Here is a 27,660-nt window from a genome sequence, read left to right as displayed (position 1 = left end):
GAGATAAAAACAATCTCCTTTTCTATTGGACTACAACGCTCAGCTTCCGTTTTAAACGCAAAATAAAGAAGCGGTTTGTTTTGCTTTTCGACCCTTCATTTTCAGAGTTGTGTTCGACATTTGTTCTTTGCGTTTTTAAAGTTAGTCAACGTAATAAATACAAAATGTAAGGATGATATTTTGCTGCTTACTGTCAATTTAAGGTTGATTCTGCAGGTTTAATCGAAGTTTTATCTCACATGGCAAAGCAGGGAGTATCAAGACTAAAGGTGACTGTGACTTTATTATAACAGTTCATTGTTGTACATTACATGAGCTGTTGTGCAGTGTTTTGTTTAAAAACTAAAGGAAGCGATGTTTTGCAGGTGGTCTCATCAGGCAGACTGACAGCTTCTGGACGTGGACAAACGCACAAGAAAAAGTAACACAATGAACAGATAATACATTGAGTAAAACACAGTAACACATTGAGGTAAAGTTGGCTTTATATTGAAACATTCAGAGTTTCCCCCAGTAATATAATGTCAGAAAATATTTTTTGCTATTTCTAAATAATGAAACATTAGCAGCCAATGACTATCAAAGTACATAATTGTTCACATCCAAATAAATAGTGTAAATGCTGTTTTAAAGTCATACTTGCATGAGATTTCACACTGAATATTTCAAACTACTGTTGTAAACAATATAGGAACTGGAGCATATACATATATAGTGATCAATAAAAGTATCTCATAAGAATGCATGATGTGAGTAATATATACTGAACAGATTTAGGCAGCTAAAGTGTGACTGTTCAGTTTGAGTAACTTAATAACCTGTATTGTTTACCATGCTACTTTGAATTTTTGCTCTGAAATCGGACGCAGGTATGACTTCTGAACATAATTAGCACTATTTAATTGACTGTGAAAAATGTTGTACTTTGATAGTCATTAACTGTAATATGACTTCCCTATTTAGCAGTTGCAAAAAATACTTTTCTAACATTATATTAAGAGGGGGAAAGTCTGAAAATGGGAATATGAAACCAACGTTACCTCAGTATCAGTTATAGATGCTATATGAAACGCATTTATCATACAGAAAATGATGTCTGGTTTAGGGTTGCTGGGACGTGTTTGTCTCCTCTTGAACCAGGATATTCACTTTATTCTACAGACTCTGAAGACCAGGTAAAAAAGCCACAAACATGAAGATGTTATAGACACATTTATATTCCCGTGTCAATATCTGACATATAAAATTGCATCCAAGGTGACAACAATCCACAAGGGACTTGACCGATGTGCTGCTTTACTCGATGGGATACTTCAAGCTGAACAAACTGGTATTGTATTTGTGAAACCAGATGTTTTCTTTCTGTTAATCAGTTGATTAGTTTTATGACTATTCAATTATATTATAATTTTCAGAATCCAAGCCCAAACCACAGGGAACAAAAACCTGCACCTTTAAGTCAAAACCCAAGAATCTATCAAGGAAATTTGAGACCGACAACAAGAAAAAGCATTGGAATAAGACAAAGACGGCTATACATGCAAACAAAAGGCCAGGTAATGTTAAGTGATGTCAGTTAATATACAGTAGTCAACATATGAAGTGGTTCAAAACGTTTTTGCTATAGTTGTCCTAAAACAATGCTTCCTAAACTCTGTCCTGGAGGGCCGGAGTTCTGCCTGGAAGTTTCAAGTATACCTAGAAAGAGCTTGATTAGCTGGTTCAGGTGTGTCTAATTGAGGTTGGAACTAAACTTTGAGGGACACCGGCCCTCCAGGACAGAGTTTGGGCACCCCTGTCCTAAAAATGTTAAACAACACCCACAATTTTCACAATTTTAAAAATGTTGACTACTATACCCGAGTCAGAAACTGAGATCATATACCTTGGTGCATATTTGAACAACATTGATTAGTCTAAGGAGACTGAGATCTATTTGTGTTTATCAGGTTCTGTTGAACTTGAAGCCCACCTGTGATTCTGTAGTGTAATTTGTGGTCTTGTATCCTGTTATTATAGAAGCACACCACCAAAGCTTCACATCCTACTGTGCTTTTCTTACTGTAGCTCCAGTTCAGAAGAAGATTCTATCTGCCAAGTGTCATGTAGGTTTGGCAGGGCAGCTGTGTAGTCGTAATGATCAGATCTCTGGCATCAGAAAGAAACAAGTGTCACATGATCAACCTTCAGGGCTGACCACAGAACACGGCCAGCAAATCTCACTTCCACTGTCCAGCTCTCAGCCTGCTGCCAGCTGTAATCATCCAGGTAAACTGATATCTAAATTAATTCATATAGTTTTTAAGAGCCTGCTCATCATGGTTATTTATTAAAATGTTCTGTACTTTAAAGGGATAGTCTTTATGTATGTTCTGTTTGCTTGTTTCAAACCTTTATGAGTTAGATTCTTTCTTCTACTGAACCACAAAAGATTATATTTTGAATAATAGTTACATAGTTCTTTCTACTATGCAAGTCAATGGTTACAGGGTTTTCAGCATTAATTAAAATAAAGTTATCCTAACTTTGGAAACCACCTGATGTTTGGAACCACTTGAGGTTGTGTAAATATTGAGTAAGTTGTCATTTTTCTCTGTAAACTGTGTTATTACTTCTATTCACACATTGATGTCTTCTCTGTGTGGTTCCTCTCTGTGTTTACAGGTCAGGTTCACACATCTACTGTATTTAACACTCGACTGACAACCTCCACACCTGCAATGAGCCCCCAGAGACCAGGATCAGCACCCACTGAACCTGTATGTCTACTGGAATTTATTCCACTGTGCAAAAATTATACTTTGCATTTAAAGTGCGGAGTTCAGATAAAAAAATAATAATGTACTCTCCCTCATGTGGTTTTAAACCTTTAAAGTTTTTTTTCTGTTGAACATAAACCAAGATATTTTGAAGTATACTGGTTGCTGGTACCAATCAACTTCCATAGTACAAAAAAACAATAATATGGAAGTCAATGGCTACCAGCAACTAGCATTTTTCATAATATCTTCTTTTTGTGTTCAACAAAACACATTAGATAAATTTAATAGATTTCAAACAAGTGAATGAGTAAACCATGACAGAATTATCAGTTTTCAACTCTCCCTTCAATAACATGATTACAGACTAATTAAATAATGAGCAAACCAAATTATTTGCACATTATCAGCATAGTTAGATATAACTATATACACTCACTGGCCACTTTATTCGGTACACCTTACTAGTACCAGGACCCACTTTTACCATCAGAACTGCCTTAATCCTTTGTGGCATAAATTCAAGAAGGTACTGGAAATATTCCTCAGATTTTGGTCCATATTGACACGATAGCATCACGAAGTTGCTGAAGATTTGTCGGCTGCACATTCATGATGCGAATCTCCCGTTCCACCACATCCCAAAGGTGCTCTATTGGATTGAGTTCTGGTGACTGTGGAGGCCATTTAAGTACATTGAACTCATTGTTATGTTCAAGAAACCAGTCTGAGAGGATTTGCACTTTATAACATGCCGCATTATCATGCTGGAAGTAGCTATCAGAAGATGGTACACTGGTCATAAAGGGATGAATATGGTCAGCAATATTACTCTGGTAGGCTGTGGCCTTGACACACTGCTCAATAGGTACTAAGGGGCCCAAAAGAAAACATCCCCCACACCATTACACCACCTCTACCATCCAAATCTTGCAGCAGAAATCGATACTTGTCTGACCGGGCAATGTTTTTTTAAAATCTTTTATTGCAGAATTTTGGTGAGCCTGTGTAAATTGTAACCTCAGTTTCCTGTTCTTAGCTGAGTAGCACCCGGTGTGGTCTTCTGCTGCTGTAGCCCATCTGCCTCAAGGTTAGAAGTTTTGTGCATTAAGATGCTCTTCTGCATACCTTGTTTGCTGCCATATGATTGGCTGGTTAGAAATTTGTGTTAAGGAGTAATTGGGCATAATAAAGTGGCCGATGAGTGTATTTTTATTTTTATTTTTTTATCAGTATCAATTTTGAAGCTGTAAGCTGATGTGTTTTCTTAAGATTCTTCTATTAATAGGAAGTTCAAAAAATCTTTGTTTAATAGCAATATATATTTTTAATTATGCAAGTCTTCACTGTTTTTTTAAATGAATATATAATTCCTGTATTAGAAATATACATTTTAATTGGTGACCTTAAACTTGTGAAGGATAAAATCTAGTGACTGTAATTTTTTTTGGTTTCTTGAAAACTGTGAGTTTTATTTTATTCATAATATTTGCTTTTGTACTTGTTTCACTTTCCGTCAGTGTACATCAAATTGTACATTGAGCAGTGGTTGCCCATCTGAAGAGTTTCATCAGCTGAGGACAATGAGTGCTGCCATCCCATCCTGCCCTCATGGGTCTGTGGAAATATCTGGCATTTCAAACAAGCATGCTGCTACTTTCTCCATGCCATCAGCAGCTCAGCGACAGTCTCCAGTTGCAGTTTCTCCTGTTCATAATGAATCCTGCACTCCAGTACCAGCCAGCCCAGTCAGCAGTGTTCATGAGCTGGGGTCTGTGGAGCCAAGTGTCTCATTGGCATCTTCCGTTGGATCCTTGAGCTGTTCCTCGTCGACGTTGATCGAAACACAAATGTCCATCCAACCTCAGGTCAGCCACAGTTTAAAAAATGGAAGATTCCACACAATTCATTTGTGTTGTCTCAACACAAATCAGTTAATCATTCATTTAACTTGATTGTTTTTACAAATTGAAGTGGATTGAACATAAAACATTTTAAGTTGTCCACCCAAAAAAAACTTAAGAATTGGGTTGTTTTAGCTAGTTTTAAATAAATGGTTTAAACAAGCAGCTAAAATCGTTTTTTTAATTTTTTTATTGCAGGCTCAGACCGATCCTGATGGAGCAGTACTGATTGTTTGCAATGGCCAGGGGAATTTGAAAGAGGACAACGGTAGTGCAGAGGATGAAATGGAAAAGCATGGGAAGGACATTACTCCTGTCAGGGACATCAGCTGTCAGACCAGCACTGAGACATTAACAGCTCTGACTCACAAAACCAAAGCCAGTCCAGAGAAAACCGCACAGAAAGTCATGACTGTTAAATATCTGCTGGGAGAGCTGAAGACTTTGGTTGCCAATCATGGTGAGGATATTAAATTATATTTATTTTGTCTCCTCCCTCTGACTTTTATAAGAAATTAAATCAGGATAAACTCAAAAACCTTATGCTGTGTGTCCACCGAAGCATTTTTGGCAAGCAGAAAATGGCTAGCTTTAGAGGATCTGTTTTCAACTAGAGCAAGGTAAACAAAGAATTACTTCAAGAATTTTTCCTAATAATATTGTCTGAATATGTCATTTGGTATGGATACTTGTTGACAAGCTATAATGGTTTCTTCTTTGTTGTTGTTCAGTCACTCTACAGGCAGAATGTGACTGACTGGTAATAATATTTGTACCACCCCCTCAACTATGATTGGATGGTTGGTTAGAAAAAACAATACTAATGAGGGCTTCCTGTTATCCAAATATAGATATGCTCTTCTAATTTTTCTCTTGCCGTTTTTATATACGTGACACTCCATTTGAAAACATTGTAAAATTAAAAAATTGCTTTCCTTTCTCAGCTTTGATGAAAGTTTTTACGCAATTGCATGCCACTGTTCAACTGAAAGCGCGCACGCGTGTGTGTGTTTTGGCTATTCATTTACATAAAAGCAGAATATTAGCCTAGAAAACCAAACATCTGACAATGGGTTTCAAAGTGCCAATTTTGCTACAAACTGCAAAGTTATTTTATGAAAGTAGAGACTAGAGTTGTCGCGATCCTATTAGGTAATCTTTCGATACTATACTAGCTGAATATACAGTGCATCTGGAAAGTGTTCATAACACTCCACTTTTTCCACGTTTTTTTATGTTACCGCCTTATTCCAAAATGCATTAAATTCAATTATTTCCTCCAAATTCTACACGCAATACCCCATAATGACCATGTGAAAATTTTTTTTTGTTTTTAATTGTTGCAAATTCACAGCCTTTGCTCAATACTGTGTTGATGCACCTTTGGCAGCAATTACAGCCTTAAGTCTTTTTGAATATGATGCCACAGGCTTGGCACACCTAAACCTGTTTGAGTTACTTTCGAAGAAAAGAAGATATTTTGAAAAATGCTGGTTGCTGGACCCCATTGACCTCCATTTTATTTGTTGTAAGAATGTTGTAAACCAGCATTGCTTTCCATAATATTTTTAGGAAGAATTTAATAAATGTTTAGAACCAATCGAGTGGAATAAAATAGTGAGGAAATGTAAATTTTTTAATGAACTTTTCTTTTAATATGCAAAAACATTTTACCATTTGTCAACTCCTTGTTCTCTGTTGTTGTGATCAGAATTTTGCAACGGGTCTTATTATACGGTCATCTCTTTTTTTTTTCTTTTTCTTTTTTTCCTGATCTGTATATTTGATTGATGGAAGCAAGATCTTATTTCAACCCTGAGATGGTTGGATCTAATTCACTTTCTGTAATATAATATACAATATAATGTAATAAAATGGAACCTTCAGATGCGAGGAAGGATCGAGTTGCTGGTTTTGCAGATTCATGAAACATGCAGCAGATTTTTCCCTATTACAGTATCTCTGTATGACTGTGTTGTTTTTCTGCAGATGGTGATGCCGTGCGTCTGATCTCCGAGGTGGAGCAGAACATCTCACTTCTTCCTGTCATGGTGGGCAGCACCAACATCCAGGCTGAGATTGCACTCGCCGTACAGCCACTCAGGAGCGAGAATGTACAGCTGCGAAGGTCAGCCATTTGAAGAGTCTATAAAACACCCCTTACTGATAAACAGTTGAATTTTGCCATTTTTTTTATCCATTCAGCTGATCTCTGGGTCTGATAGGAACACTTTGAGCTTAGCATAGAGCATTGAATCGTATTAGACCATTAGCATCTCGCTCACAAATGACCAGAGTTTCAATCAGTTTTCTATTTAAAGCTTGACTTTTCTGTTCTTGATTATTAATCCGCAATGAGAGTATAGTTCCTAGCCACAGTTTTCTGTACCTGAAAACTGTATCTGACTCCCTAGACTTTGTTTTATCTATGCTTGTGTTGTATTTTATGAAGATGCACTCCCTTAAAAAAAATCACGCGAGTCATTTTAAAATAAGGAAGAACAAAACAATTCTAATCATTCACTAAAATTATTTTTTATGTTGCTAAAAACTAAATAGCACAGTGTCCGTTTTTTCATTATCATGCGGCCATATTTGATGTACAAATTTAGCCCTATTTCACTGAAGTAATGAATCATTCAGATAAAAAAAAGTCAGTGTTTCATAATCAAGTCAGTTCAAAGACTTTGTAATCGTTACATTTAATCATTTAGCAGACTCTTGTCCAAAGTGATTTACAATTGAGGCGTTCAGCAAGAAAGAAGACGACAGGCAAAATAATGTTTCTACAGGTGGTTTGTCAAACCCACTTGTGTATAGCGCAATTCATAACTGCAGTATTTTTTGCATAGAGATGGAGTGAATGTAAGTTCATGTCTGGGGCCAATGTGCAAAACTGGTTGAAGTGTTGGTTTAAGTGTCAGAAAGGTAAAAGTGTGTTTTCTACAGGTGGTTTGTCAAGCCCACTCACCTGTGTGAGGCACATTTAAAATTGCATAATTGTTTTTCAGGTTGTCTTGTAATGTGGTGGGGAGAGAGGAGGAGGTTCTGGTTTTGTCTGTAGGTCTGTAGATCGGTTCATTTGGTCCGGACCAAGGGCAACAAATGATACATTGTAGCATTTTCTGCCGTCTTTGGTTCCTTTTTTTTTTTTTACACCACACATTGCTAGTGTAGAATTCAACTAGTTAAAAAAAAATGCAGTCATCTGACAAAACCCACATCACTCATTGGCCAGATGTTATTAAATGCATATACTAAACTGTTTGCCTGTTTGGTAGTTCTGACCAAGCGAAAAGCACAGTCGCTTTCGACTATGGAGGTACGACTGCACTGGCTGATTGTATCCCTGGTTATAGTATACTATATAGATTGTATACATCACTTTAGACAAACTATACATTTCGAGAATGAAGCGCGGCTGCAGTTGAAAAACATTGTTTTAATGCACTGCAAACGGCGATGGCGCATTGCAGGTCACTTCAGGACACTTGAATTAATTTAGCTAAACTGCGACTAGTCATCTTCCGGAAATATTACCAACGATTTATCAGGTAATGTTTTCTCAGTCTCTCTCTCTCCGTTGGTAAAGCGCTATCAACAAATATTTTTCCTTCACATTCCATAATGCACAGCGCATCGGCTTACAGCAGCTGGATTAGTCCAAAAAGGCACAGTATTTTTGCGGTTGGGTCTCTTTTAGTTTGGATCATATTCTCACCACAAACTGACCACTCCAGAATTTGTTTGAAAGTGTCCTCTTCAAGGAGGTCAAGGTATGCTTTTTTGGTCCACTTTTGGTGCACACTCGAATACGAATGCTGCATTCACACCTGGCCAAACGAACCACACTAAGAGGAAAAACAAACTCTAGTGCAATTCAACTGAACTAAAGACAGGTGTGAAAGCACACTTAGTTGTCTTTTGAATAATATTAGTGAATCAGGAGTCTATGTGGGAATGGGAAGATCATTCCAGCAATTCCACCTTTCCAGTTGCACAGAATGACATTAAAATATGCTGTTTTAGAAGACTATATTGTTTGGTTTGGCAGATTATGTTTTTAAGAAATATTAATTTTATTTAAATTAACCACACTAATTTTTTCCCCAGACGTTTGAGAATCCTCAATCAGCAGTTATTGGAGAGAGAAAGAGCAGAACGGCAGACAAGACCAGAAGCCTGTGACATGGAGGGTGAGCGAATATAACCCAATAAAACCCATTTTAAAGGCGCAGTATGTAAGATTGACACCCAGAGGTTGAACTAGGTATTGCACTCCTAGTTCAAAACCCCTTTTCACTCGGTGGCTCCTCTGACGATTCCACACAAGTGCAGGTTGCCAGATTGACAACACCAACAGGAGGGTGCCTGACTATCAAGCCTAAATAGAAGGAATATTTTGCATGTGAAAGGAAGTTTTTGACGGCGTTTAGCACGGTCTCCTCACAGCAAGAAGGTTGCTGGTTTGCGTCCTGGCTGGGCTAGTTGACATTTCTATATGGAGTTTGCAGGTTTTCCTGTCTTGGTGTGGGTTTCCCCCACAGTTCAAAGACATGTAGTACAGTTTAATTAGGTAAACCGAATTTGTATAAGTGTGAATGTGAGAGTGTATGGGTGTTTGCCAGTACGGAAATGTATTGCTGTATATTCTCAGAATGTATCCTTCTATTTTCCTGACTAGCACAGTGGTTGCGATTTAAAGGGTTTTTTGGTTGTGTTTCAGTGGTTGCGTTGCAGTCCCTGAACCTTACTCTACAAACCCAGTTAAATGAAAGCCGTGAAGAGCTTGATGTTCTACATCAGGAGAACATGAGGCTGCGGAAAGCCGCGGAGGACAAAGACGGTGATTTGAAGCACCTGAAAGACTTGTGCGAGTTGGAGAACAGTCGGCTAAGGCTGGGTAAGAGTGCTCTCTGAGATTAAACTATCCCTTTAGGTCATTTCATGGGAACCGGCTTTGTTATTTTGATTATATGTTATTACGTTACACTAAATATGTCATTCCTTTGTAATGTTTTTTTTTTTACCCAATGTTTTTTTGTAAACTTAACTTTTTATTCTCTATTTTTGTTGATCGGTATGACTTCATTATAACACAAATCCTAAGTTATCATTTACTAATATTAAAAATGCACGACTGCTGTTAAATTTACAATTTAAAAAAAAAAAAAATCTTTTTTTTTCATGTAATTTATACGTATAGATGTGAGCGAGGCCTTAGCTGAGATGCAGAGCTGCCAAAGTAAACTCAAAGAATCTGAGACTGAAAAGATGGCACTGAATTTGAGTCTCCAGCAGAGGGAGGCAGAGATCGGCAAACTGCAGGACATCATCAGGTATCTGACTAAACTAGCTGTTAAAAGCTGTGATGGATGAAAAAAAAAGCAATAAATTGTAAAATTATTTTGAGTTGAAAATATCTTAAAGGTACAGTTCACTCAAGAATGGAAATTCTGTCATCATTCACTCACCCTTCACTTGTTCAAAACGCATGCGTTTCTTCTGTTGAACACTAAAGAAGATATTTTGCTGCCTTATGGGACCCATCGAATTCAATAGCAAGAAAAAAAAAAGCACTCTTGATTAGGCATGGGCCGGTATAAGATTCTGACGGTATGATAACAGTGGATAAAAATATCATGGGTTCACGGTATTGTGATTACTGCTCTAAAATATATTCTTTTAAATGTCTTGGTAAAAAACTTAAATGTTTTCCCTTTGAACACAATATATTTTGTTTTGAGAAACATTCATAAAATTTTGGTGCAGTAAAACATGTCAGGCTAAATATCATTAGCTTCTGCTGTCTCCATTTGTTTCAAAAACAATTTCATTGTGATTTAAAATGGCATCCTCTGATATTTTTTCTAAAAAAAAATGTAAATAAAAAATCGTACAAATACCTTAGGAGCGGTATAGCAGAAAATGTTGGTGGTTTTAAAACCTTCACTTTTCAAAACCGCAGCATTTCTTAAAAACCCATGCCTACTATTGATGTTGATAGATCCCAGCAACCAGCATTTTTCAAAATATCTTCTTTTGTGTTCAACAGAAGAAACTTGTTTGTTTGAAAAGTGGGAGAGCTCCGGATCGGGCTCGGGGGTGGTTCAGTTGGCTGACCCTGGCCCGGTTGGAAGAAGTGTGCCAGAGTGCAGTTTGCTTGGCCTTTGGCATGTTACGCTTGTAGTGTGAGTGCAAAACTTGCCTGAGTGCGAAACTGAAGGCCTGACATCACTTTTAAGGGACTGTTTCATATGGATTTATTAATCATTCTTTCTTTTCAATGAACTCAACTGTCTTCGTTTATCAAAGATGCAAACCCACCGCTGCACGTCAGCTGCCACCTTTAGCACAATGACTTTCCCTTAAATACCATTATATTTTATTCGTATTCTCTCCCCTACAGAATCATTACAATCACTCTATTCATTTAATCTGGTGCCCTTTATACTCAATATCACATTATGTATTGCAAAAAAATCAAATATCAATATTAGTTTTTTCCCTGTAACGTGCCACCATATTTTAGTGCACTTCAGTGTTGTTTTCGTATATGCCTACATGAACTAAAGGGACGGACAAATCTACCAGCTTCTGAAACAAACTAATATATAATATTTTAACCAATGTTGTAACCAATCTTTTTCCTACATACAGAAATCTGCAGAAAAGTCAATCAAACGTGAGCTATTCTCCTCACCAGGATGTGCTTCAACCAAATTCCCAGCTCACTAAGAGTGTTCTGGAACTGCATGAAGCTGCGGCATCGGATAAACCTTCAAATTCAGTTAAAACCTACCTTCAGACTCTGGAGGACATCAGACAGGCCTCTCCTTCCAACCACATTAAATGTAGGTCAGAGAAATTACATCCAGGTCAAACTGATGGTAAAAACTATGACATTTTACTTTCAGATACAAAAATCTGCTTAAAAACAGATAGAGATATACACAAACCAACCCTGGAAACCATAGCTGAGGACATGCCACAGTTAGAAGATCAGAAAAAAACTGTGTTTGCTCCTTTAAGAGAGACTCCATTGGTGCAGCTTGCTCGTAGTGATCCATTAACTCACTGTAATCAGCAAATAGCAGCCAGAAATTACAGGAAAGATGTGGATGTTGAGCTGAAATATGTGGGCCGTGGTCTTGAAAAGCTGGACATCTCTGGACTCCACATTCAGAATGCCACATGTGAGGGCCGAGATTATCTTGGTGTGGGTTTACATTTAAATCAGCAAAATAAGGGACTAAACAATCAACAGTTGCAAACCCAACATGTCCATCGATTTCCACGGTTGGCTTCTCAGTCTGCTTACACTGGACGACCTTCAGCGATGGACAGCACTCTTTCCTCGTGTGATATTAAATCTTTAGCCTCTGATTGGAGCATAAACTCCTGGTCCACATTTAACACACAAGATGAGCAGAATTTCAGGGACGGGCTCGCAGCACTTGACGCCAGCATAGAAAGTCTGCAGAAAACCCTGAAAGTTGATCTAAACAAATAATTTGGTATTTCAGCGTGCACTGCGTTTTTAGTTTGACTACATGCAATTAATGGGTGTTTTTATTTGTTTCTCTTTTTTTTTTATTAAATTATTATATGAAATTATTGTGTGGGACTATTTTCAGGCGCTGTGTGGTATCACTGCACTTGCTGTAGCCATGGTAAGGCAGCAAAGTCTCTTATTTCATCGAAATGATAATATTGTTCCTAGCCATCGTCCTTAAATATTGACCTCATTTTCCATTCATCAGCGTGTAGAGAGGAGTCCAGCTTTGAAAAGAATAATAATCTAAACTCTGGTAATTTTTGAGCGAGATTTTAATCTCAAAGTGTAATTCGCCAAAACTGGAGATTGGCTGAATGGATTAGAAAATGGTAAAACTCAGCTGTTTAACTCTAGAAAATGAGCCAATTTTTCCAAAAAATGTGGAGTGTTCCTTTAGTAAACTAGTTAAAGGGCCATAAAACCCTACCTGTCTCGGCAGGGTGTTTTCACACCTCTAGTTTGGAAAAAAAGGGGAGTTTCAGTATGTGCACATGCTGATTTTTACTCTTGGGACACAAACACAGACGCAGAGTTATTCGGAGAGCAGCTTTTACAGTGGATCTGAGAACTGTGTGGAATTGGAGGATTTTTAGTTCATAATATTGTAGTGATATTACTGTAAACTTAGTATCTAAATCATTTTGACCAAGGGCGCACTCACATTATGCTATCTGAATCGTGCCCAGGCGCATTTCCCGGTTCGTTCAAGAAGTCCGAGTGCTCTGAATCAGGCTTAGGCACCGGAGGTTGGAAGAAGTTTGCCAGAACATGGTTCAGTTGGGCTTTGTTGCGGTATGCTTGTAGTGTGACTGCAAAGCACGCCTGAGCCAGAAACCGAAGACGAGACGTGACTTTTAAGGGACTGTTTCATATGGATTTATTAATCATTCTTAATTCTCAATAAACGTGAACTGTCATAGTTTAGTAAAAAGTAAATCTTTTGCTTTTGAAGCACGTCAGCCTAAACTTCCGCAAACCTCCTAATACCTGCGGCATGAAGACTTTTATGATAATTTATGAGCGTTAGATGTTCGGGAAAATGTTTGACTGTGTGTCATAGACTAAAAATAATACATAACGATATAACTAAAGCAATCTTTACTGTGCTGAGCGAAAGCGCTTCTCTTCCTATTTAACTTAATAGTCGCATCATCGATAACATAAGCGTGCTCCAGTTCAGTAGGTAAAAAATGCATTGTGAGTGCAGGTCGAGAGAGAAAGGAAAGGGGACAATCGTACTTCGGTAACTGTACCTATTGTGAGTACGCCCTAAGGTATGTCTTAAGAGGCTGACGATACTAACTAACTTTGCCTTCTGAATAAACATAAAGAACATTAATCACACACTTACCAAATCTGTAGAGACAGGACAATCAACATGTACTGGAACCGCGTCATTTTTTTTTTTTTTTTTTAAAGAAAATGAGTGGCAAATCCGCATTTCTAGATTTGAAAAGCTCTCGGATAAACAAAAATGTTCCTTACAAACATATTTTTGTCCCATGTTAGCAGACCACTGTAATCCAACTGCTTGGGTCCTCATGCAGGCTGTGCTCCCATCGCAGAGAAATGGAAACAAAACCTTTATTGCGGCACATTTATAAATGGAACACTAACGACCCATGTTGTGAACACTGCTACTTGCTTGAAGCACAGTTGGCAACACAACATGGCGTCTCTCTGAACACTTTAACAGGTAAAGAGTCTTCTAAGTGATATCATGCATATTAATGAAGTTGCTTCTCATTCACAATAGAGCACACTGATTGGTTAGAACCAAGTTTTACTTATCAATTAAAGAACAGATGTGCTGAAAACTTCATGAAGTCACTTAGTACTGGCCAGTACAGACAGCCAATCTCCATGCTAGAATTTACACAATGATCTCATCGCCGTGACATTGCTCCAAAATTTTTAAATGTGTCCTAATAGTGTTTTTAGCAGCGAGGGACACATATTACTGTCAACATCTCAAAAAATGTGTTTTGGTGTTTCGTGATCCTTTAAGTACTACCATTGATCCGTTGAGATGGTTTAAGTCGTTGATCAAGATAGCACAACAGCTTGATTTTGAAAAAAATAATGCGTGGTTTTTGATTGCTTCTGCCTTCAATTAAAATTTATCCAGAGGTAGAACAAAAAAATAGAGGACCCCTTGATGAACAAGTTAGCAGCTTGACCATAGCTAAGTACATGAAGCGCTATTGGTTTAACTGTCAGAATAATTTGTAATGACTTTATGTGCTTTATATGGACTGCAGGAGCCCAGAACCTGAATTTTATACTCTTCTTTGGTTTTGTTCAGTTGACAAAGTATCCAAATATTCATTGCTTAAGTCACAATAAACTGTTGTTTTGCTTTTCTACGGAGATCCCATTTGAGGGAATATTTTTGCCCGCCTGGGTTGCATAGACCGAGTCTAGAATGCAGCACGTTAGAAGAAACCAAAGTTCTCAGGAGATATCGGCCAAACTGAGGTGGGCAACCTCAGGGTTGAGGGCAGGAAGAGGGGAATCCTAGGTCGAAGCCACCGATGAGCCTGATTAAGGGGATGACAGACCACAGAGCTGCAATCGAAGGGCTTGTAATGGATTACAGGACGTGTGCAGATGGGCTTTCAGCTAAATGGATGTGTGGTGCTGGAAAGTTAAAGATGGCCAGGCTGTGTTGAAGCAAGTTGAACTTTGCTTGACTCTCCAGGACACGGCCCTCCAGGACAGAGTTTGGACACCACTGTCTTTAAGGATAATCGGTATGTCTCTGCAGTTCAGAATCCTTCTATTATTAATTTTTTGCGTACAACAATAATTGAACCGTGCTCATATCATTGCAGGTAACAATATCAATTTGCAGTTTGGGAGAAACAGGAACTGCTTAAGGAAAGAAGGGCAACCAAGTGGGAGCGGCATATTTGAGGGATCTTCGAGGAATATTTGCAGCCTGTTTGGAAGTGGAGGTGCTGTTGGATGTCAAGCTAATGGTTTGCTTGTAAGTCGTCATTCGTGATGCAGAGGAGAAGTGCTAAGATTCTTTCTCTTCTTGGTTTATTCTTAAAGACTTTTTTTCTTAGAACGCAAAATTACCCATTATGCTTTGCATGTATACGCTAGGAGGATGCTTCGAACTTCCAGTTGGCTGCAGATGCGTATAAACCAGGGGTTTCCACACTCTGTCCTGGAGGGCTGGTGTCCAGGAAAGTTTAGCTCCAACCCTAATCAAAGACAACTGAACAAGCTAATCAAGCTCTTACTAGGTATACTAGAAACTTCCAGGCAGATGTGTTGAAGCAAGTTGGAGCTAAGATCAGCAGGACACCGGTCCTCCAGAACCGACTTTGGACACCGCTGGTATTAAGTCACATTAGGACACCTTTTGAAATTATAGTTGTAATCTATTTTCCTTGTTATTAATGTCTTTGAACTAATACTGCTGTTGATCAGCGCCACCTCCTAGGCTGATCATTGAAGTGTGATCTAATGGTAATTTTTCTCTCGTTGTCAGACGGCATCTTGTGCCGTTAAATGAAGCCTCGTCATCGCTAAAGTGAACATTTTCTCTTTCTTCAAAAATATAATCAACACAAACAAATGTAATTCACCAAAATGTTTGACACACTTCTAGCCTGTACTGTCCTACTAACACATTGATTGAAAAACTGACACAGTGAAAATAAAGTGGATTTTTGAAATGGCAGGAAAGCACAAACCATGGTAAATACTACACAGCACAAACTAACTAAATGAAACATAACTGCTCCTGATTAGAATCACCATGCAAATCAGCTAGCATAGTATCAGTAACTGACTTTTATTGGTAATTATTGGAAATTGCATGGCTTACATACCTGCTAGTTTCATGCCAGTAATATGGTTTGCTCTTTATAAAGCAGCAATCTTGTGTTTGTGCATTGAAGTACATTATAACAGCTGACAGGTCGGGAACACTGACTATATTTCAGCATCTGATCTGATGGCAGACACTGAATCAGTAGAGCGTTTTTCTCTCACACTTGAACAGCATCTGACAGCATACTGTAATGGCTTTAACACGCATCTTTCTTTTAAAATTAAAGTTTTGCATTACAAAAACACTCCATAAGCCACTGAAAACAGTATTGACACCCAGTTGAAAAACGCTGCTCTGGCTGATGACAATTCTTAAAAGTTCTAAGCACCCTACCAGAACATGCTGGTCACTATGGCACCCTCCATGCAGCAACAAAGAAAAAAAGGTCTATGTAACCAATAATAACGATGCTAGTCCACATCACAACTTGATTACATTAGTATTACTTTCATCACACATTTGTCTGTTTAATTCTGTAAGATACTACTGTTGCTGTTTCTACAGCCCAGTACAGTGCACCTATAACCATCAGCCCAGTGTGTCTCTTTGCCACCATCCATTGGATCCTTTACTCCTTGTTGAATGTGCCAACATACTAGAACTGCTATCAAATTCAGTAATTGAAACTTTATTAAATATTTGAGAGTGTAAGCACACTATTGTAATGTTCCTAGTATATGAAAGACAGCCAATAATAAAAAAGCATTTAATTTTATTTCAAATTAAAGTGGAGAGAAGCTTTAATAAATGTAATAGTAAGCAAGAGCTATCTTCTGTTGGCCAAGGTAGCAGGACAGCTTGATTTTAAGTGAAGTTTATTTATAAAAATTTTTCGAGAGGATCACGTGCTTGTGATTGTTCACAGCTGTTCCAACATTCGCTCGTGACTAATTATCCTATCAGACGATTCTTAACTCACTATAAATAGCCAGACTTTTCTCATCTCCATATCTTCATCTTAAAGAAACCCCCCCACCCAACCCTACTTTCCCTCCTTTCATACAGGCTACACGTTGGCCAGTGATTAGCGTTGTTGCCTTACAGCAAGAATGCCCCTGGTTTAATTTCCTTCTAAACCAGGCGACATTTCTGTGCGGAGTTTTTTTTTTTTTTGGCTCGTTCTACCCGTGCTCGCGTGGGTTATCCCTGGGTCCTCCGGTTTCCTCCCACAGTTCAAAAACAAGCACCCTACACAATTAATCCAAAATATTTTTAGCCAAGCTCTGAGTACACACTTCTAAATCTGACACTTAGCTACAATAAGCAAGAGGGGAGGTATCGAGATCTACCTGAGCTCAAACTCCCCTCTCGCCCTGCAACGGGAGGGAGCCCAGGGCTCGAGGATCCAAACAAGCTTTATTATCAATCATCAGCTAAGTGTGAACTCTTGAAAGATTTGATTAGAGGTTTGTGATTTTGTGTCTACCTTAAATAGATCTATGAGGAGTAGAAGAAATCCAAAAAGACATCAGAGATCTTGATTAACAACTTTTTCAGCTTACTATCCTGTACCTAATGAAAGTTAAGTTACTCTTGTAACTACTACAATCTGTATTCATGCATTACAGACACACTTTTGTTTGACATGGTTCTCAGATTCTGCATTTGTACAAAACATTTTGTCATTCTACATCTGATCACAGTTTGCTCAGAATTTTAGATGTTGCAGAGTAAAATTTTAGGGCAGGGCATTGTCATTTATTAAGCACTTGTTTCTTTGCAGGCTTGATGTCACAATCTCATATGAAGACCCAGCTGGAGGACAAAATGGCTTTCCTCTACTGACTGCCATTCATTTTTCCCAGGTTTGTACTAATGTTGAAAGACCAAATTTAGTACATTCCTCGATGATGTGCACCGTATGCATATGAACAAATTTGCCCATAATATAAAAGGCCATTGCAGTTCTAATGTAATGTTTTTTTTTTCAGGTCTCTGACCACTCATGTGACGGGGAAATATGAACTTTATGGCCATGTTGACTACACCAGGCACTGTTTTAAAATCAGGCAGGCTGGTTTTGGCTGGGAATGACATGACGGGTCAAGTTCAAGTAAAGAGCTTTTATTGTGAATTGTACCACACTGTATAGCAAAAGCAGTACACCGTGAAATGAGACAGTGCCGTTCCAGGGCCAAGATATCAGATAAAAAACTACAAAAAAAAAAAGATACATCAACAACAACACATTACCAACGGTTAAAGAATAAACAGTGCAACACAGACAGTGTATCAAACAATTCAAAAGAAGAAACGGAAGCAGAAGCATTACATTTACCTGTAAACACAGTTCCTTTGATTAAGTGTGTGTGTTTGGAGGTAGTTCAGTTGATGCGGCTGCTCAGGATACTCTTGAAGGTCCCTCTATAGAGCATGTTCGGGATGGAGAGATGAGCTTTCCTTAGACAGCTACTGTTTTTTCAGGATCTGAAAAATCTCGACAGATGATGACAGTGTTGACGCACAGCACTGGAACTGGGTTAGTGTTGAGAATCAGCTCTGGTTTTCTTGTTGCGGACACATTTTCTCAGAAATCCCTTACAAGAAGCTCTAAAAAGAAGAAGTTGTGAAAAAATGCTGTGTTGGAGTGTCATGAAAGGAAGGTCCACGATCTGGCAGCCTGAGTTGACATCCTTGCTTGAATCAAGGCAGTAAATGCAGAAAACTTTGGTTCTGCTTTGTCACTGAGGTGGCTGTGAAAAGGAGCTCATGTGTAAATGTTGCTCTGGAAAGGAAGCGCTCCCTTCACAAGAATTTTTTGGACTATTGAGAATGGCAGCTCAGTGTTTGCCAGTTTTAAAACAGACCATTTTTGAAGGTCCTTGCACTGCAAGTCAATTTATTTCAGCTTCATGCTTGCTGCTTCTGCTTGTTTCAAGTTTTAGGCAATGACATTTTCCGTCTCTTTTTTTTTTTCATTGATAAAATGAACTCTGCGGGTGTGGCTTTGAGAGCCAGCTCTGGTCCATTCATGTCAGGCTGCCAGACACTGAGCTGATGGAGGGGCTCTGAAACTGAGCTGACCTCCTCTTCATTTCTTTATTTGGTGACCTAAAACAAGCCCACAAAATACTGGTTGGTCTACATGCCTTATGCTTGTTACACTTGTACAGTATATGATAAACATACTGTATAAAAATGCTAAAAAAAAAAGATATAAGAAATTGTAGTACCTTGAACCAGCGATGGCTGCTGAGTTTCCCCAAAGCGATCCTCTTCATGGGGCTCCTCTGCAGGCAGGACTGGACCAGTTGGCAGCACTCTGTGGAGAAAGATGGAGGAGTCTGATTATTATTACCTAAACTACATCTACTTGCTTTAATAATCACAATCCAAACAATAAGATTTGATGATGCTGAAACGTGAAGGCCAAAACTGATGAACATCACTGAATTATTCCTCTGTGTCATTTAGATTTACAGTTGGCTTTCTCTGCTGTAATAAATGGCCAGCTCACCTTTTGACAATCCAGATTTGATCCAAGTTCTTTCTTCTGTCAAGTCCAGGTCACTGTGTTTTGGAGGTTCTCCACACAGCAGTTCATACAGGAGAACCCCCAGTGACCAAACAGTTGCTGCTTTGCCAAAATGCCTGCCACTAGATCTATATTCGGGTGGACAGTAATCTTCACTCCCTGAAAAAAGAAGATTTTCTTCATTAGTGACAGTAAGAAAGCTGATGCTGTTCAAAATATGGTGTTGAAGAAGTAAAATCTCAAACTGCAGACTTGGACAATACATACCACAAAATGTTGCATATGCCGAAGTCTTCAGAAGGTCACCGCAGCCAAAGTCTATGAGTTTTACTTCATGAGTTTCCTTGTTGATCAGCAGTTTTTCTAGTTTAATGTCCCGATGGAGGACCCCTCGCTGACAGCACATGTGGGCAGCCTGCACTACCTGCCACATGATGTGCCGTGTCATGTTCTCGCTGAGGGTTCCTCCGTGCCGCTCCAGGAAATCAAAAAGGTCTTCGCAGGGTGAGGGACGCTCCAAGATCATTATGTAGGAGTCGGGACACTCCTGCCACTCCAGCATCTGGATTATCTGAGGAACGGTCGGACCATTGTTGGCAAGAATGGTTAGAGCAACCTCTAACGGAAGGGGTGTAGGATGACCAGGCTGTAGAGGAAAGACATTTGTTGTCAGAGATGCTTAAATTCCTTTTGGCTCTAATTAATGCATCTTGAAATAAAAACCAAGAGAGCTGCTTACAATGCTGAGGTAATCCATGTCACTGCTCTTCAAAACCACCTTCATTGCCACCTGATCAACAGAACAGATCATTAGTAATTGTAGCCCTGTGCTCTGAGCTCAAATCATCACAGTCATTCAACATTTTCAATGTCATGTGACACAATAACCAGACACTGAGAGAAATATTTTGCTAGATGTAGAGAGTAAAAATAATACCTCAAGACCATCCATCACACGAACTGCTTTAAACACTGTCCCGTATCCTCCCTGACCGAGCTTTTTCACAATTCTGTAGCGGCCCAAAATATCATCTGCAAAAAATAAAACGAGTAAACATTACAGAGAACACACAACAAGAGGATTAAAGCTGACATTTTAATTCATAATTTGATAGAATATTTGTCTATTATTTTGAATATTTCACATTTCTTCACAACTCAACTTAAGTAAAAGGCTTTTAATAAACCTAAAGTAGATAATTAACACATAATATATTAACATATGTTGTTGTAACAGCATGAACATTATTGAGAATATTTGAAGGTAAATTTACTGTCAATGTCTTGATCTGGACCTTGAACCTGCTTGCCACCAAGGCTGCTGCTGGAGCTGGATGTCTTGCTGGAGCTGGACGTTCTGCTTTAGGAACTGGAGCTGGCCTCGTCAAGACTCAGGCCACTGCAGAATTTAAGTCCCAAACTGAAGACTTGAAGGACAATACACACCACAAAATGTTGCATATGCCGAAATCTTCAGAAGGTCACTGCAGCCAAAGTCGATGAGCTTCACTGCCAGAGTGTCTTTTGTTTATAAGCAGGTTTTCTAGTTTAATATTTTGATGGAGGACCCCTCGCTGACAGCACATGTGGGCAGCCTGCACCACCTGCCACATGATGTGCCGCGCCAATTCCTCGCTGAGGGTTCCTCCGTGCCGCTCCAGGAAATCAAAGAGGTCTTTGCAGGGTGAGGGACGCTCCAAGATCATTATATAGGAGTCGAACCACTCCTGCCACTCCAGCATCCGGATTATCTGAGGAAGATGTGACCATAATATTTGACCATAATCAGATACGAGGTCCAAAACTCATAAAAATTACTCTTGTGATTTAGATTAACAGTTGTCTTTCTTCGCTATAATGAATGGTCGGCTCACCTTTTGACAATCCATATTTTGACCAAATCTGTGTATCAGTCAAGTCCAGGTCACTGTTTTTTCTGGCGGTTCTCCACACAACAGTTCAAATAGGACAATCCCCTGTGACCAAACGGTTGCTGCTTTTCCATAATACCTGCCACTATGTTAATATTCAGGAGGACCGTAATCTTCTGTGCCTGGAAAAGTAGATTTTCTATATTAGTGACAGTAAGAAAGCTGATGCTGTTCAAAATATGGTGTTTAAGAATTTAAGTCCTAAACTGCAGACTTGAAGGACAATACATACCACAGAATGTTGTGTAGGTAGATGTTTTCAGGAGGTCACCACAGCCAAAGTCGATTAGCTTGATTTCATAAGTGTCCTTGTTGATCAGCAAGTTTTCTTGAGTTGATTGAGCAGAGTCAGAGGCGCATTTGCCACTTCAGCATCCGGATTATCTGAGGAACATTTATACCTTCGTTTGCAAGTATTGTTAGAGCAACCTCTAACGGAAGGGGTGTAGGATGACCAGGCTGTAGAGGAAAGACATTTGTTGTCAGTGATGTTTAAAGTCATTTTTTGACTCTAATTAACATATCTTGAACTAAAAACCATAAGAGCTGCTTACAATGCTGAGGTAATCCATGGTGTTTGTCTTCAAAATGACATTTAATGCCAACTGATTATCAAAACAATTAGCTCAATTAACTCAAATCATCACAGTCATTCAACTTTTTCAATGTCATGTGACACAATAAACAAATTTGAACAGAGACTGAGAGAAATATTTTGCTAGCTAGATGTAGTGAGTAAAATATAATACCTCAAGGCCATCCGTCATGCGAACTGCTTCAAAGACAGTGCTGTAACCTCCCTCACCAAGCTTTTTGACAATTTTGTAACAGCCCAAAATATCATCTGCAAAAAGTAAAATTATCGTGAACAATTTGCTAGAAGATTTCTCAACTATTTTGAATATTTACTTTCTTCACAGCTCAATTAAATTGAGAACTGAAACATTCGTTGATGTTTGCACAATCTGTAACATGAACATTAGTTACAAAGAACATATAAAAGTCAATTAACTGTTAAAGTCTAGATCCGGAACTTGAACCTGCTGATCATCAAGGTTGCTGGAGCTGGACGTCCGGCTGGAGGAGGTTGAACTGGAGCTGGCCTCTTCATCAAGACTCAGGACGCTGCTGGTGTCATGTTCCTTTACTTCATAATTCTCCACAGAGAAATCCCTGAAAGAATCATAATATTCAGTATTTCTCTCATCAGAGGTGACACTTTGAGCAGAGAAGTAATTAGAGGGTGACCTGCTCATAATTTTTGTCGGCTGCCTCTCATTTGCCTCAACGGGATGAAGATAGTTGATCGCCTCGTTGGGGCAGGATTTTGTTTGTGCATTAAGATGGAAATGGACTCTTCCACGTTTGCGGTTAGCCTGCATGTCTACTTTAGGTGCAGCACGGAGATCACTGTATGCGGATGGCGCAGGAGAGGACGATAGGTTACACTTGCTGTTTTAAAGAGTTTCCTCAGATAACCAAGAAGGACTTTAATCGAACCAAGAACATTTCTAACTATAGGTTATTACTTCATTTTCTGTAAGGATGGAGTGACAGAAGAGATCAGCTTTACTTGTTTCAGGTCGATAATGAAGTCAGAGAAGCTGCGTAGTTTAAGTGGGGAGTTATATTTACACAGAAAGACATGATGATCCAGCTCATCTACAAAGACATTTAAATGTTTCAGAAGAAGCTGTCTATATATTTCTTTTTTCCCTTTTTTACTTTTACATGTCAAGATGACTATAGATTTAAATAAAACACACACAACTTTTAATTTAATAATTTTTACCTACCTATTTTACCTCTTTTTCAAGATTTAAGAGAAGTCCTTTGTGTCTCCAGAATGTCTGTAAAGTTTCAGCTCAAAACACCCATCAGATTATTTACTATACCTTTCAGAATATTGGATTTACTGCCCTAAACACAATGTAGCTGTTTTGGTTGCCTGTGCTTTTAATGCTAGTTCTCCCCGCCCACCGCTCCCACATGCCTGTCAGAGTGTTTCTGCCTCGACTGTGTCAGATAAACAGCACAGTGACAGACATGAAGAAAGCAGATCTTGCATAACGTTTGTAAGAAATACTAAAACACAGACACAGTGAGCGCGTTTAAACTTGCACTGTTTTTGTACGCATATGTGACAGGATATGTGTTTATATCCACTACTGTATGGATATCTATTATGTTGCTGTACAAAATAAACCTGATTTACCGTCAATTTATTCAGGGATTGATTTTTTGATTAATCAGGATAATGCAAATCAAATCACTAATTCTTTATTTTTCAAACTTGAATTTCTAAAAGAAGAAATGAGGAAGAATTCAAAGAAACTTATTAACTCTTTATCTGCAGTTAAATATGCCTAAAGTTTATATTTATGGCAGATAGTCTAAAGACAAGGTATAACAGATGTTTAATGTACATAAACATGCATTTGACTGATGTGATTGTCTGTAAAAGTATCAACACAGATACTGTCAGAATATAGAGAATAGCCAGAATTCCAATCATAGTGCTCATTAAATCTGAAATTTGCATTTATTTATTATTATTTTTGTTTAATTTGCATTTATTTTAGCTTTGTATAATTTGTGTTTTTTATTTATTCGGTTTTCTTTTTCAGTTCATGAAAAAGTTGTTTGACCACCAGTTTCAGTCTTTGTTTACTAAAATAACCTTGTAGCAGGCACCATTTTAAAACCATGACGGCTGAGACAGTGAGATGAGCAAGTTCAAGTGCAAAAAGGTTTTATTGGCATCTCAACAGTACACAGTGAAATGAGACCATGTTTATCCAGTTACCACATAAAAATCACACACAACTACACAAAACAGTAGGAGACACACAAACAACACAAAACACCTCAGAACCAAGGGTTAAAGAGTAAACTACCTGATGATGTAAAGTGCAACCTGGTGCAAACAGTGCAAGACAGACATTAAAGTGCATTAAACAATTCAGAAGCAGAACATTACATTTATCAGTAAACACAGTTCCTAGTGTGTGTGTTTGGAGGTAGTTCAGTTGATGCAGCTGCTCGGGAGGCTCTTGAGCACAGGTGTCAAATCCAGTTCCTTGAGGGCCGCAGCTCTGCACAGTTTAGCTTTAACCCTGATTAAACACACCTGATCAAACTCATTAGGTCACTCAGGCTTGTTTGAAGGTGTGTTGAAGTAGGGTTGGAACTAAACTGTGCAGAGCTGCGGCCCTCCAGGAACTGGATTTGACACCTGTGCTCCTGAGGGTCCCTCTATAGAGCATGATATGGATAGGGGGACGAGCTTTCCTAAGACACCTACAGTTTTGTCAGGATCTGTAAGTGTTGACAGATGAGGACAGTGTTGACACACAGCACTGGAACTGGGTTAGTGTTGAGAATCAGCTCTGGTTTGCGTCTTGCAGGCACATTTTCTCATCAATCCATTACAGGACGTTCAGGCACAACGGTGTTTATAAAACAATAATTTATTTGAGTCTCATGACAAGAAGATGTAGAAGATCAGATGATATAATCTTCTTGACGGAGGGCTCTGGAACTTCTTTTTTCTTTATCTGGTGACCTGAAACAAGCAACACACACATTTGTTGGTCTCTATGTTACACACACCTCCTGTATAAAAATGGTCAGGAAAGAAAATGTAGAATTGAATACCTTGAACCAGCGATGGCTGCTGAGTTTCCCCAAAGCGATCCTCTTCTTGGGGCTCCTCTGCAGGCAGGACTGGACCAGTTGGCAGCACTCTGTGGAGAAAGATGGAGGAGTCTGATTATTAATACCTAAACTACATCTACTTGCTTTAATAATCACAATCCAAACAATAAGATTTGATGATGCTGAAACATGAAGGCCAAAACTAATGAACATCACTGAATTATTCCTCTGTGTCATTTAGATTAACAGTTGGCTTTCTCTGCTGTAATAAATGGCCAGCTCACCTTTTGACAATCCAGGTTTGATCCAAATCCTTTCATCTGTCAAGTCCAGGTCACTGTGTTTTGGAGGTTCTCCACACAGCAGCTCATACAGGAGAACCCCCAGTGACCAAACAGTTGCTGCTTTTCCATAATATCTGCCACTGGATCTAAATTCAGGTGGACAGTAATCTTCAGTCCCTGAAAAAAAGAAGACTTTCTTCATTAGTGACAGTAAGAAAGCTGATGCTGTTCAAAATATGGAGTTGAAGAAGTAAAATCTCAAACTGCAGACTTGTAGGACAATACATACCACAGAATGTTGTATATGCTGAGGTCTTCAGAAGGTCACCGCAGCCAAAGTCGATAAGTTTCACTTCTAAAGTTTCCTTGTTTATCAGCAGGTTTTCTAATTTAATGTCCCGATGGAGGACCCCTCGCTGACAGCACATGTGGGCAGCCTGCACTACCTGCCACATGATGTGCCGTGTCATGTTCTCGCTGAGGGTTCCTAAGTGCCGCTCCAGGAAATCAAAAAGGTCTTCGCAGGGTGAGGGACGCTCCAAGATCATTATATAGGAGTCGGGACGCTCCTGCCACTCCAGCATCTGGATTATCTGAGGAACGGTCGGACCATTGTTGGCAAGAATGGTTAGAGCAACCTCTAACGGAAGGGGTGTAGGATGACCAGGCTGTAGAGGAAAGACATTTGTTGTCAGTGATGTTTAAAATCATTTTTGGCTCTAAATAACATATCTTGAAGTAAAAACCAAGAAATCTGCTTACAATGCTGAGGTAATCCATGTCACTGCTCTTCAAAACCACCTTCATTGCCACCTGATCAGCAGAACAGATCATTAGTAATTGTAGCCCTGTGCTCTGAGCTCAAATCATCACAGTCATTCAACTTTTTCAATGTCATGTGACACAATAACCAGACTTGAACAGACACTGAGAGAAATATTTTGCTAGATGTAGAGAGTAAAAATAATACCTCAAGACCGTCCCTCACACGAACTGCTTCGAACACTGTCCCGTATCCTCCCTGGCCGAGCTTTTTTACAATTCTGTAGCGGCCCAAAATGTCATCTGCAAAAAGGAAAATGAGTAAACATTTCAGAGAACACACAACAAGAGGATTAAAGCTGACATTTTAATTCATAATTTGAAAGAAAATTTGTCTATTATTTTGAATATTTCACATTTCTTCACAACTCAAGTTTATTAAAGCCTTTTACTTAAATTAAGTAGATAATTAACACATTATAATGTTGTTGGAACACATGAACATTATTGAGAGCATTTAAAGGTCAATTTACTGTCGATGTCTTGATCTGGATCTTGGACCTGCTGACCACCAAGGCTGTTGCTGGAGTTGGATGAGCTGCTGGAAGTGGAGCTGGATGTCTTGCTGGACCTGGACGTCCTGCTGGTGTTGGAGCAGGACTTCCTGCTGCAGCTGCTGTTGGAGCTGGACGTCCTGCTGGAGTTGCTGTTGGTGCTGGACGTCCTGCTGGAGGAGCTGGAACTGGAGCTGGCCTCGTCAAGACTCAGGCCGCTGCTGGTATCAGTTTCCGTAAGTTTAGGATTCTCCACAGAGAAATCCATAAAACAATCATAATATTCCATATTTCTCTCCTCAGAGGTGACACTTTGAGCAGAGAAGTAAGAAGAAGACGACCCGCTCCTCATCTTTTTTGATGGTCGCCTCTCCTCAACGGGCTCAAGATGGTTGAACGCCTCGTTGGGGCAGGATTTTGTTTGCGCACCATGATGGAAATTGTGCGCAATAACGCAATCGCTGTCAGAAAAACAATCTCTCTTTCTCTTCTGTCCCATGATCTCAAAAGCGGTTTGATAAAACATTAACGTTGAATTCGTGTAACGCAGACAGAAAAATCAAGCCAAATGACAAATCTGTACAGAGAAGCTGTTTAAGAATGCAAGACATTCTAAATGTTCTATTCTAATTATGACGCAACAGCAGAGGTTTGTGTTATTTGAAACGCAGTGGGAGAAATTATGATACAGAAAAAGAATTATGTAATTCCGGCCAAATAGACCTGTATAAATATACACATGCTCATATTTTTAATAAAATATGTTTAAATATACTTAGATTTAATAAGATGTCACAAAAATAAATACTATAAATACATTTACTAGGCCTATATACATTTTACTCTTGTGTTACTACATTTTATATTGGCATATCTAACCTACAGGCATGATTTTATATATATATATATATATATATATATATATATAT

The 27,660-nt window shown here is 38.8% G+C and overlaps 3 protein-coding genes across 9 annotated transcripts; 1 reads left to right on the top strand and 2 right to left on the bottom strand.

Moving 5' to 3' along the window:
• The first annotated feature begins 32 nt into the window (after positions 1 to 32).
• ccdc14 (coiled-coil domain containing 14) lies at positions 33 to 18,322 on the top strand. Of its 7 annotated transcripts, XR_015493236.1 has the most exons (19): positions 33 to 269; positions 366 to 421; positions 1,106 to 1,175; positions 1,258 to 1,330; positions 1,416 to 1,556; positions 2,068 to 2,268; positions 2,665 to 2,759; positions 4,280 to 4,627; positions 4,862 to 5,123; positions 6,653 to 6,791; positions 8,777 to 8,859; positions 9,390 to 9,566; positions 9,870 to 10,002; positions 11,324 to 11,517; positions 14,593 to 14,974; positions 15,056 to 15,210; positions 17,504 to 17,589; positions 17,792 to 17,873; positions 18,000 to 18,322. XR_015493236.1 is itself a non-coding variant. In XM_087256748.1 (15 exons), exons 1-15 carry the CDS (start codon positions 240 to 242, stop codon positions 12,174 to 12,176), a joined length of 2,598 nt encoding a protein of 865 aa, XP_087112874.1. In that variant the 5' UTR covers positions 33 to 239; the 3' UTR covers positions 12,177 to 13,091. The 7 variants fall into 7 exon arrangements, 4 of the variants coding, with proteins under 4 accessions (XP_087112874.1, XP_087112873.1, XP_087112876.1 ...); XR_015493235.1 differs by lacking the exon at positions 17,504 to 17,589; XM_087256748.1 differs by lacking the exons at positions 14,593 to 14,974; positions 15,056 to 15,210; positions 17,504 to 17,589; positions 17,792 to 17,873; positions 18,000 to 18,322 and adding an exon at positions 11,581 to 13,091.
• LOC147843371 (serine/threonine-protein kinase pim-1-like) lies at positions 18,119 to 20,584 on the bottom strand. Its single transcript, XM_087256846.1, has 6 exons — positions 20,481 to 20,584; positions 20,283 to 20,333; positions 19,811 to 20,189; positions 19,526 to 19,702; positions 19,242 to 19,330; positions 18,119 to 19,119 (listed from the first exon to the last, which is right to left on the bottom strand). Exons 1-6 carry the CDS (start codon positions 20,493 to 20,495, stop codon positions 19,108 to 19,110), a joined length of 723 nt encoding a protein of 240 aa, XP_087112972.1. The 5' UTR covers positions 20,496 to 20,584; the 3' UTR covers positions 18,119 to 19,107.
• A 3,625-nt stretch (positions 20,585 to 24,209) lies between these two features.
• LOC562898 (serine/threonine-protein kinase pim-1-like) lies at positions 24,210 to 27,620 on the bottom strand. The gene is made up of 7 exons (XM_087256817.1): positions 26,711 to 27,620; positions 26,386 to 26,480; positions 26,178 to 26,228; positions 25,705 to 26,083; positions 25,416 to 25,592; positions 25,132 to 25,220; positions 24,210 to 25,039 (listed from the first exon to the last, which is right to left on the bottom strand). The coding sequence occupies exons 1-7, from the start codon at positions 27,255 to 27,257 to the stop codon at positions 25,028 to 25,030; spliced, it is 1,350 nt and encodes a 449-aa protein (XP_087112943.1). The 5' UTR covers positions 27,258 to 27,620; the 3' UTR covers positions 24,210 to 25,027.
• Positions 27,621 to 27,660: the final 40 nt, after the last annotated feature.

Source organism: Danio rerio, chromosome 6 (assembly GCF_052040795.2).
Source record: "Danio rerio strain M-AB ecotype USA chromosome 6, GRCz13ab, whole genome shotgun sequence".
In the NCBI taxonomy this organism is placed as follows: Eukaryota; Metazoa; Chordata; class Actinopteri; order Cypriniformes; family Danionidae; genus Danio; species Danio rerio.
The sequence above is the reverse complement of the archived record's forward strand: the minus strand, read 5'-3'. Positions and strand labels throughout refer to the sequence as shown.